Source organism: Patiria miniata, unplaced genomic scaffold (genome assembly GCF_015706575.1).
Source record: "Patiria miniata isolate m_02_andy unplaced genomic scaffold, ASM1570657v1 HiC_scaffold_9, whole genome shotgun sequence".
NCBI classification, from domain to species: Eukaryota; Metazoa; Echinodermata; class Asteroidea; order Valvatida; family Asterinidae; genus Patiria; species Patiria miniata.
In genome coordinates this window covers 22,735,996-22,747,996 of record NW_024037076.1, presented here as the reverse complement: position 1 = coordinate 22,747,996, position 12,001 = coordinate 22,735,996, and the positions used below count along the sequence as shown (strand labels likewise).

The window sequence follows — 12,001 nt, the reverse complement described above, 5'->3', positions numbered from 1 at the left end:
TCATTTGTGTCATTGTAGTGATTGTTTCATTTAAACGTGCCATTGCACTGCTTGTGCCTTAGCTTTTTGGGGAATCAGATATTATTTTGACTGCCCCAAAAATATTTCTGTGCCCCCCCCCTTGCCTGCGGCCCCCCCCCGGCCCCCAAAAGCTTGGGTCACGTGATCATCAGGTGACGAGAAATAATTGGTGCCTGGCATGTCTGGCGTCTAGTGGTACGGTATGTAGTTCTTGTTCAACAATTTCATGGCACCAGATCACTCAACATTGGGATCGAGAGGAGGCAAACCATGGCGCATTTTATCGCAGAAGTTTTTCACATTTTATTCGTGTTGCAGTTGATTGGTAGCTATTCTGTAGCCTCACAATACGTGATAAGTGATGCATCAGGGCTTGGAAGGCGGTATGATGGAATTGGCGGACTCAGTGGTGGAGGAGTAAGTGCTTTAAATTTGCAGATTTCCTTGCCCCCCCGATTTCACGATTCAATTGCAATTTGCAGTAGCAGTGTACAGTGGTTTTCCAGGCCCTACAGTTCTGGATTTTTTTCCAAGTTCCAGATCGCTTCAAATAAAAACGTATGGAAATATTCCCATACCTGGCCATCACTTGTCACCCTGTGCACAAACCCTATGACACTGCTCTGAAATTGTGTATGTGTTTTCTCAGTAAGTACTTCATTATTCAATATTTTTCCTGTTATTAAATTTGACTTTTTAGGACATAGGCCGATCCTCTTTATGATGGCAGATAGGTAACTAAAAATAAAGCCAAAGGGACAATTTTTTAGTGATGGCCAGATATAGGAATCTTTCCAAACTGACCTCTTTTAGAATTGGTTTCCAATACTATTGTTTCTACGGAGTGCATTTTGAAAAGGAAACTGTAAGCTTCTTGATAATGATACACAAAGATCTTTGGAAAGAATGTTGCAACCTGACGCTGCTTTTTTCTTCATGTATCATCTCAATGAGGGTCAGTCATTGCATAAAGATTAGACATGGATCTGTGACTGAGAAACGTTTTCAATTTTGTTTTAAGGAAATAATCAGAAAATTGTCTTGACTGTCCATAGACTTTGTACACAACCACTGATGTGGCTTCAGCCATCAGGTTGCAACATTCTTTCCAGAATTTTTCAATAAAAACTCAAGAAAAGAAATTTTGGACAGATTTCGGACTCGCGCTTTGACATGTGGACGGCTTGTTAGAAAATCACGAAAAAGGAGAAAATGTTCTCCTCAGTACATCACTCGGACTGTGTGATTTCGCCTATTTTGTTCATACTTTGCAGTCGTATAAACTCTTGCATCGAATGTTTGTTGAAACAAAATATTAGTTGTAGAATCTCTGATAGTTGAAAATTCGTCAACGAATAACAGTATGTTTTTTGCCTCGCCGTAGTCTATAGTAAACTCTGTGGCTCGGTCTTACGCACGTTCCATCCAAAGATTGGCAGTTTGAAGAAAAAAAAGACCTTTCAATATTTGCCCAAAATTAGGACTTCCCTTTATTTCCTTCTGGTGAAATTTGCCTCTTATTAAAAATTAATTTGCCAACCGAAGTGGAAGTTCATGGCTGGCAGCTGAGTGTAGTATTAGTCTAGTTCTCCGACCAAAGTGATTTAACTGTTGTAGCCGAACCTCCTGTCTAAAGCTTACCTGTACGTCTAGGTCTTCTCCGGTTGAGAATACGCGGGCACAGGAACTAGCCATAGCGCTGAAAACACTTATCGTTAATGTTCGCGTGATCGATGACAGAACGGCTGCTTCGTGTCACAAAGTAAGATACAAATTACACCAGAAAGAACAACGGAGAAGTCCTCATTTTGGCAAATAATGGAATCGCATGGGTAAGTGAACCTGCATGCCGAGTTTGAGGCCAAATGATTTCTATGAAAAAAAAGAACATCTTTTCAGTAACTTCTTGTTGTCAGGGAAGTATGGCCTTCAGCACGGAGTTTAGTCCAGTGCATGGCCATAGAATACGGCTACCTTGACTCTGATTTGATCAAAGCTAAAGTAAAGCTTGAAGATGAACTTGTTTTTGTCCAGGCTACATCCAGGTTATTGGTGAATTATCCTGAGCCGTATCTGGATCAGATCCTGGATTATCTCTTCAAGGTAAACGGCTCTGAAAATTGACCTTTTCTAAGGAATAAATGTCTTTTTGTCATTATTATTACTGTGCAGTTTATTGTTCTTGTGTTATGACGTCATGAATATTTAATGAGGCAATTTTGTGGCCACCATATCTTAACAGTACAATAAGTTATTCTATTTCTTCACACATTTTCACATAGTAGACTGGAATTTGGAATCCACCTCCTGGAATGTCAAGGTCATGTGACCTTTTCTTCCAGTTTTGCAATTATTAAAGATTAAATTTCATTTTCAATGGTTACACATTTTGGACAAATCATTCAATCATTTTGTACTGTCCAATAGACAGTTAAAAATATGTTGGGAACATCTTCAGTTACAACCACCTCTAGTTTTATTTTTAACTACCAAATTGAAATTTTCACCAAATAAGGAAAATGTTAATATTAGTTTATAACTATGTGGCTGCACTAAGCAGCTTGGTACAACTGCAGATATGAACAAACTTATCAGACATTATCTCCAACCAGGCACATAAGTAATGAACTACTTCTGATTCTGCACGTTAACAGCCAAATTTTGGAGCATCACTTCCCATCTTAAAGGTTGAGATTGGTGGAGACTCACAAAGCACTGATGGAACAGAGTCATCTCATATGCATTCAGCTAACGATGAGAATTATCAGAGAGGATATGAATGGTGGCTGATGAAGGAGGCTAAAAAGGTAACAGAGAGACTTGTTTTGAGGTGCTCTTACACCACTTTTTTTTGGGGGGGGGGGCTGAACACTTATGAAGTTTTGGATGGATGTAAACATTGGACACCATCTGACACTAAAAGGTACTGTTTCCTCAGTGCAGACTCCATAGCCTGGATTTCACCCCATGCTTCATTTTCATATTTTTTTGCTCCTAGCAGCAATACAAAACCACCTGTGACTTAATGAGACTCATTGCATTGTAGCATCGTATCATTCAGGAAATTACAGCCTGACTTATTCCCTGGCGTTGTACACTTGTCCTGATTCAGTCACATTCAATCAAACGGATGGTGTCAGATTGATAAATGGTGCACTATAAACTTTTTTTTATAAAAGAAAACTCTTCATGAACCTTCCAGGATTGCCATCAATGGTTTCTAATATTACTGGCTACTGTTTCAGGTTTATATTTTCTTCAGTAATCTGTAAGCTGGGTTAATTGACCTTCTCTCTTTTCATTTGATCAGCTTTTTCTTACTGAATTGTAGGAATCAATTTTAGCATGCTTGGATTTTTATTAGGGCATTTTAATCTTTTGGGTGATTTATTAGTCTACTACTGTTTCATGTTACATCTTTCTGCAGCGCAATCCAAGCATCAAGCTGTATGGCCTTCCTTGGGCTTTCCCTGGCTGGATTGGGAATGGCCAACAAAGTCCCTATGTCAATATTGATGTCACTGTTGACTACATCATCAAATGGATACAAGGAGCAAAAACTCACCACAATCTGACCATTGATTATATTGGGGTAAGTTTCAATTGATTATTTTTATATAGCTTTCTTCCTCCAAATTTGATTGTCCAGCCAAGTAATAGTTCAAAATGGCAGGCATCAAATGAGTTCAAATTGTGTGTTTCATGTTTTTCAACATGTTTAAAAGTTTTGATTCTCAAGAATTTTCTTTTTTCCCAATTTTAGATATGGAATGAAAGGAAGCATAATGCTTCATATATCAAATTACTTAGGGCAACTCTAGATCGGAAATCACTCCACCATGTTCAAGTTGTTGCTGCAGACGGCAAATTTCGAATCAGTTATGATATCCTGAAGGATCCTGCACTGGCCAAGGCAGTTCAGGTCATTGGGTAGGCCATTTTGCAGTTACCACTTTCTTGCATGGATAAATGCATGACTTCAATGTGATATAACTCGGCAACTGTTCTTCTTTTTAATGTATGTGATTTGTAGCCACTGGTATTGGTATTGAAGGCCATACGATCACAGTTATTAATAAGTTAACTTTTTCAATTTCTGGCATTTGCTGCTGGCTTTTGTCTGTTGTATTGTGATGTACCATGCTGTATCCATGCTGCTATGTACATCAGATTCGAACCAGCCAACCGATCCCATTAGCTCGGTGGTCGAGTGGTAAGACATCTGCACTAGAAAGCAGGAGGTCGTGGGTTTGAGTCCCACCCGAGTGATTCTTTCCAACTTTCACTCGGGAGGTAACACACTGAGTATACAGTGTTTATATGTCGGTGAAGGGCAAAACCTAATTTGATAAGCTGAATAAATTAATTAAAAAAAAAAAAATACTAATAATTGCTTATTTTTACAATTATTTTTTTTCTTTTTTTTCCTCTGCTGCTGCTTGTCTAAGTTGGTCTTTCTACCATGCCATTGTATTTTTTGAATTTGTTTAGCAATATTTATGTGACTTGATACTTAAATTCAAGAGTTCTTCCAAATTGGTCCATATACTGAAGAATTCAATATTCCTAATTCTAGATTTGGAATGAAAGGCCATATAACTCTACCTACATCAAGACTTTGAGATCCTCTCTAAACAAAGCTGGCCTCAGCCATATAGCAGTGGTTGCTGCTGATGGGACATCAGCAATCAGTCAGGATATCTTGATGGATAAAGCATTGGCTGCAGCTGTTCAGATTATAGGGTAGGAGGCTTGAGTTCATCTATCCTAAATCTGCTTTCCACCTCTGTGCTTTTTCTTTGCGCACATTTAAACATCAGAGTGCATTTCATTAAAAATACAGTGCTCATAATCAAATTTGAAGGTTTGTGTGGGGAAGATAGCAATAGCATAAAGATTTGTGTTAGCGCCACTTGACAAATCTGTTTTGTGAGTTTGTGAGGTTCTGTAAAGATTCGGGTAAAGTCAACATTTTCAGACAGAATACTCTTCCCTGTCGTCAAGAGACATGATACACAACCACTTTTCTATTGCACAGTCTCAGAATGGGTTCAGAATATAAGACAGTCTTAACAATTAGTGAAATGTAACTAAGATGTTGCGAACAATTAGCTAACTTGCAGCCAACTTAATTTTGCTACAAAATGGTCTGGTGCCAATTCACTCTTTGCACGCTTCTAGCTGCCATGAGCATGCAGAGCCTCGATCGGGCAACTTTACACAATAAATATCGCCGGTTCAGTTATTCGCGTGTATACATGGGAATCACTAAACCGGCTATTTTTATCGTGCAAAGTTGCCAGATCGAGGCACTGCATGCTTACATATGGAGGAACGTGCAAAGAGCGAATGGATCTGATGGCCCTTTATAGCAGTTATTAGGGAACATGACCAAGATGGCTGCACTAATGCTTCCTTATCACGCGAATTAATGCATCATTCTAACTTAAAACCAGTAACATTTTCCTTGGAAGGTTCCTGTTGCAGTGAAGTTGCCTTAGAATTTGCATTTTTGGGGGGCAATTGTAGTTAAATTTCAGGGCAGGCTATCAAAACTCCATTCATGGGATACAAAGGTCAAAGGTCTGCGGTAACTGTAAAATGGCCTCCCCAATATGACTGTCAATCTTTGGACCATGATGCCCAATCCAAGGTTCGAGCGAGAACGTATTTGCATATTTTTAAACTTTGTCAAATGTTTTGAATGTGCCACATCTTGAAATTCATGGCATATAAAACTTTTTTGTTTGTTTATACGGTAACTTTGCTTCTTCTGTTATCAGATATGGAACGAACGACCCTTTGATATTGAATACATAAAAGTTCTCCGAAAAACGCTGGATAAGAAAGGTCTTTCTGAGACGCTAATTGTAGCAGCTGACAATCTTGAATTCATCAGTATCGCGATACACAACGACCCAGAAATTGCCAAAGATGTGGCTATTATTGGGTATGATTCAAACACATGTATTTCCTATTTCATCAATCAATTGGACTGCAACTGTTTGGTGGCTGAGGTTCATTTATTATTTTCTTTCATATTTTCTGTTCATATCATACTCCTTTGATCTCCTGTGCTTCCTTAAAACCAGCGCACCTACCATTCTGCTGTACACCATGACACTCTAACTTCACTTGTAAATGAGTTTATCATTCCTAAGCAAGCTAATTATATTGTAATTAACTTTTAAAGATGGTATTAGCAAAGTTGTTAACTTGAAGCAATTGAACATTATCAATAACGGTAAATATTTAGCAATGTCATTACATCATATGAGCACCATCAGTGTTTAGACATGCATTTTTTGTTAGAGATAAGAACTTTCTATTGTGGAGAACAATGAGCAGATAGGTAATAAATTATACCAAAACTAAAGATCATCAAACACATCATGAATTGAAATTTGTGATGCACTCTAAGTTGTATAATTGCAATAAAATAAAATGTACTTCCTACAGGGTGCATTATCCTGGGACTCAAGTCACCAACTACACGTTGGAAACTGGCAAGACCATCTGGGCATCGGAAGATTACAGCACAAACAATAATGAAGTTGGAGCAGGATGTTGGGCCAGGGTAGGCGACAGTTATGGTTTTTTTGGTGTGTGATAAATCTGTGTAGGCTGTTTTAACTTATTTTGTTGCATGCAAGCATCTTTGTTGGTTTATTTAATCATTTTATCTGGTAAAGTTGTGTCAGAGGAAGTTTGTTGGTGCACCATGTGAAAGAAATCTCTTTTGTAAGTTTGTGTAGTTCTCAAAAGAACTGGTTGAAAGTCTCCATTTGTTGGCACTGCACCTGTATCGCTCATTCCAAATTGATTGGAATTCCTGACTTGCTATCTGCAGATCTTGAACCAGAACTACGTGAATGGAATGATGACTTCTACAATCTCCTGGAACCTGATAGCATCGTACTATGACGCTTTGCCGTATACACGTGACGGACTTATGACAGCCAACGAGCCGTGGAATTCGCACTATGAGGTCACTGATACAATCTGGATAACGGGTATGTAATGAGGGCGCTCTGTAAGATGTTCAGTTTGCCGTAAACATAATGGACTGATGAAGACCAATCAGTTACGAAGTTGACATAGAAATGATAGTTACCTTTCAGAGTCTGATTTTGATTTTGTTAAGCATGACGTAGCTTGCGAGTTCATCACAACCTCTTCATTCAACGTTGTGGCTAAATCCCTCCGCTCCCGCAGTTAAGAAGTTGGTAGTAAAAATTTGTAAGACCACATTCTAAATCAGTTATTTATTGAGAGTTCTGATGATCAGGCAGAGCTTACTATACAACATGTTTTATTTCCTGGATTGTAACGGAACCACACAAACCCACAGACATAAATAGTTCTACTGCAAACTTACTCTCATTGCTAACTTCATCATGCAGACTGTCAAATATGTTGTAATCCAGTATTTATTTGACTACGGCTTTGCAATGATTGACACACTACCGTGAACATCTGTAGCCACAGACACAAAGTCTGAATCGTCTACACATAATTGTCTAATCGACTGTATATTTTGTTCAGCTCATACCACTCAGTTTACTGATCCGGGATGGATGTATTTGAAGCACAAGTCTGGAGTGCAGCATCTAGACAAGGGAGGAAGCTTTGTATCCATGACGGACGGTGTTAATTTGACCATCATTATAGAGACTATGGTATGTAGACACTTAAGAAAAAATCTATTTAAGAAAAAACCCAGAAACTTATTTTGAATTTTATTCAAGTATGAACTTGTAGAAACGATTGATTGCTTTAAACTGCTTTCATATGACAAAATCACATTTCACGTTCTGTCTTATTCAAGACATCCGAAGGCAGGATTCTGAAGTTTTAGTTTAAAGGTGGAATGAAGAGAAATTATGCAATAATATATAATCTTTTCTTGCCAAGCTTCATATTACAAGATATTAAAGATATGTCATGCTTTAAGTGTACTAAAATTCAAGGAAACAGTTCCACTGAAGAAAAAACCTTGTAACACACAATAACATTTAATTCACATTTTTTTTACAGACTCATGATCATTCTAAGTGTATCCGCCCCTACTTACCACCTTACAATGTGGCACCCCAGACAGCCAAGTTTACTCTCCAAGGCAGTTTTGTGAGTAAAATGTCATCTTTATTAGAACAATAACAAAATATAAGTTCAGTTCACATTTGTGATGACACATTATCTACAAACAATCAAGTTGGAGGTCTTGACATTTTGATCTAAGCAGAAACTTTAAAAAGAAAAGATCCATCTACGATCTTCACATTAGGCCCCCTAAATTTTATAGTTTTACATTTCAGGTAAATCTAATAAGTCAGAAGTTTGCAACAGTTTTTGTTTATTTTTCAATAATTGTATCTCCAAACAAATGCAAAATGGGTCGGTATTCTATTTTCTTTTTTTCTTTTACTTTTTCAGGCCAAAGTTAGCAGTCTTAATGTGTGGTATTCCAAGCTCACATTCAGTGGCCAGACATCAACAATGTTTGCCAAGAAGAATCCAATTAAGGTAGGCTTTCAATGTCCGAGGTGTTTGTCTAATTCCTGACTTAACGTAAAGACCACAGAATCGTATTCTTACTGCCTCAAATATTTTGATAATGGTTGGCAAAGACAATTTTGTTGGTTTGAAATGACTTTTTTTGGCTCAGCCTGACCGACTGGCCTGACTTTTCATTTAATGCTGGATTTGAACATTTCGCCTCTTGCTTAATTTCAGGTTGTGAATGGCAGTTTCACCTTAAGTCTGAATCCTGATGAGGTTTACACCCTGACAACCACTGAGAGGGGTTATAAGGGGAACTACCCTACACCCCCGCCATCTGCCCCCTTCCCTGTACCTTACTCAGATAACTTTGACAGTGAGTTTGTTTTCAATTATATCATCTATGCAACCTAACCATAGCTCCCAACAAAGTTCACTTCTGTTGAAAAAGGCTTTGAACCTGTTGTGGTATTAAGGTTGTATCACTTAAATTCTTTGTTTGTGCCTTTGTAGCCGCCTTTATCTCTTTCTGTGCTTTTCGTCAAAATTGCACTCCAGTTTTTTTCTTTCATATTGTTGGGTGCATCTGTAGATGGACTTTGTGCACACGATATGTCACTTAGTGGTGCTGCCGATGATATTGTTGCTTTCAATTTATCAACAGCAAATTTTCAACAATAATCAGGTTAAATTCCACATGAATATACCCTCTACATTCAATTATTGTTTTGTTTTTCTGCCAATGAATTCTATCCATCCAGATTACCCAGAATTCAGCGAAGCTAGTAACTTTGCTGACCAGGCCGGTGTTTGGGAGATTCGAGAGTCTGGTGACCCGACTCATAAATTGGTGATGGAACAGGTTGTCCTTGAGTCACCAGTCTATTGGTGTCCAGCGGCTGAGTCTCCTATCTCTGTCATTGGCAACTACTCCTGGTAAATGGATTTGGTCTTATCGTTTGTTAGTTGGTCTGCCTGTCTGTGTTTTCTTTGTCCTTAGGTTGTGTTTTGTGACCAAGTCGGCACAGACTGGATTGCAGATGGGAGCAAAATAAGACATTTTATCAGTGGATTATTTCGGGGGTGGGGGGATGGATCTCACAGGAACTCCTAAGAGGCTTGTAGTGTTTATCTGACTGGTGCGTCCAAAATATTTAGCCATTTTTTGTTTTGCCAATCAACATATTTTTTGGTTTGCCAATGTGTTGCAAGTGTAGGCATTTGATTTATTTGATCATTCTGTATTCTCCTCCATGTATGTTACACTGTGATGTTAGAACTACCTTGCTATTTATTTCCATTGTAGGCAGAACGCCAACGTTTCCATGGACGTCAAGCTGGGAGATAATACCGGTGCATTTCTTGCGCAACGTATCAACCATGGTGGCTGTAAGGTTGTCGCGGCAACGGGACTGTTCTTTATTGTTTACTCCAATGGGACATTTGCTGTTTACTCAGACATACGTAAGTTCATTGTTATATATCACAGAGCCTTTCAACTGAATTTGGTGTAACTTTTTACCTTTGGAATAATGAAGTAATTGATTTAATCCTTTAGTCATTGTAATACCAAAAACAGCCCTGCCTATTACTCACTGTAGCACCCAAAACAAGGAAATACTACAAAAGATATCTTTGTCATGTTAACAATTTAATGTTGTTTTTTTCAATTCAGATCGCCAATTTCTTCTGAATTCCGGTCAAGTTGATGTCAAGAGTGGAATGTGGTTCAAAATGCAACTTCTGATTCAGGTAAGAAATTGTCGGTGGTTGGTCAGGATGTCCAAGTTAAGCAACGGCTTTATGGTCTGTTGATTAGATGGTTGCATATTATAAGGTCAGATTTTGAATTGGCCAATTTATGAATGAATGAGAATATTTGGTATTACATTATTTTATTGACATGGATCGCGGATCTGTTGTCATTAAAATACTAAAATAATTACAACATTCCAGTTTTAAAAGATTTAGTAATACACAGTGCATTTGAGAATGCAGTTTTGATCATGATACGTATTGATGGTACACAGATGGTCACTGTGACTGTTTTTCATTTGTTTTATTTTCTCTGTGTTGCCTCCAGGACAACAAAGCTACAGGATTCGTCCAAGGCAAGACGCTGTTCACTGCATCACTAGATCCTAAGACAATCCCCAGTCATGGATTCGTTGCCATGGGAATGCCTAACTATGCATCAGCGCAGTTTGATAATTTCGACATTATTTCAGCATCTTAGATTGATAGCTCAGTGCCAGGTACTTACATGTGTAACATGATCAGTTATTACTGACCTGTAACTTAAAAAACAAACCATTTAGCCTATGAAGGCAGGCATATGATGCAAGTGTTACTACAAGAAACAGTAACATTAAACTTTTGATGAGTAACGTCCTTCTTTGCCCTTTTTTTTTGTGGGGGGGGGGGCGTAAAACCAAGAATTAATTCAGTACACCAATGTATTATTTTGGTGTATTACAAAATCCAATGTATTGCATCCTTGCAGCTGAATTGCACATGGTAACATTTACATGTATACTAACAAAAAAAATACATTTAAAAGTGGACATAATACATATTATTAACGTCAACAGTAAAGTTGAAGTTTAAATATAAATGGTAAACATCATGATGGTAAAAATGGCAAATGATCATCTGGTTTCTACCATTGACACAATAAATAAACCACTCTAAAACATAATATACAGGTTGATTTGGCTAGTGTTACTGAGAATTTGAAAAACTGATGTACTGGATGGTACTACATTGTATTATTAAAACTAGTTGTTTTTTTCGGAAGGATAGTAATACTTTTATTATTCTGTAGAGTAGTCCGAAGGGTAGTAATACTCTTAATATGCCGTAGATTTCTAGTCTGAAGAGTAGTAATACTCTTTTATATTTTCCACATATTTCTACAGAACTGAGTACATGTATTTAAGTTAAAATTTACTTAATTGTGTACTTACAGAATGCTGGAAGTGTTCCCAGCTGCTTAATCAAGTTTTCTTTCATTTTTAGAAGTGAAATAAAATGAGCCTTTGCATTGTCATATTTCCTATTCCTACTTGTATGAATACATTTCTTTGAGAGTTATTCCATGATGAATGCTATCAAACCATTATAACCTTGGTTTGGCAAACAGTGAGAGTTTTGTGGGAGGGAGAATCTTTCATGAGAATACTACTTCAGACAAAAGCTGGTTTATTAGCTGAACATCAACTTCCCACAGTGATGCCTGAATGTAAAATGGCCAAATAAATGACCTGGTTATCGGATTGAATTACTTCTTCAGCTATTTCAACCACAAATTATGATTTAACTCTTGACATAACAAATGTAAAGTGCCGTTAAGATGAGGAAAATAAAATAATCTATGCAACATTCATTTGTTCATGATTTTTCAAGAAAGTGGAGTTCTTTTTATCCTTTTTTTTTTTTTTAAATAATATAATAATTTATTTCTTTATTTGTCAGGCCT

At 37.5% G+C, this 12,001-nt stretch overlaps 1 protein-coding gene across 3 annotated transcripts; it reads left to right on the top strand.

The window, feature by feature from the left end:
* The first annotated feature begins 241 nt into the window (after positions 1-241).
* LOC119719925 (galactocerebrosidase-like) lies at positions 242-11,906 on the top strand. Of its 3 annotated transcripts, none has more exons than XM_038189402.1 (15): positions 242-438; positions 2,056-2,124; positions 2,676-2,828; positions 3,449-3,613; positions 5,805-5,971; positions 6,481-6,598; positions 6,872-7,034; positions 7,567-7,700; positions 8,059-8,148; positions 8,458-8,547; positions 8,758-8,899; positions 9,285-9,459; positions 9,830-9,987; positions 10,199-10,275; positions 10,607-11,906. In XM_038189402.1, the coding sequence occupies exons 1-15, from the start codon at positions 292-294 to the stop codon at positions 10,757-10,759; spliced, it is 2,001 nt and encodes a 666-aa protein (XP_038045330.1). In that variant the 5' UTR covers positions 242-291; the 3' UTR covers positions 10,760-11,906. The 3 variants fall into 3 exon arrangements, with proteins under 3 accessions (XP_038045330.1, XP_038045331.1, XP_038045332.1); XM_038189403.1 differs by lacking the exon at positions 5,805-5,971 and adding an exon at positions 4,598-4,764; XM_038189404.1 differs by lacking the exon at positions 5,805-5,971 and adding an exon at positions 3,785-3,951.
* The last annotated feature ends 95 nt before the right edge of the window (positions 11,907-12,001 follow it).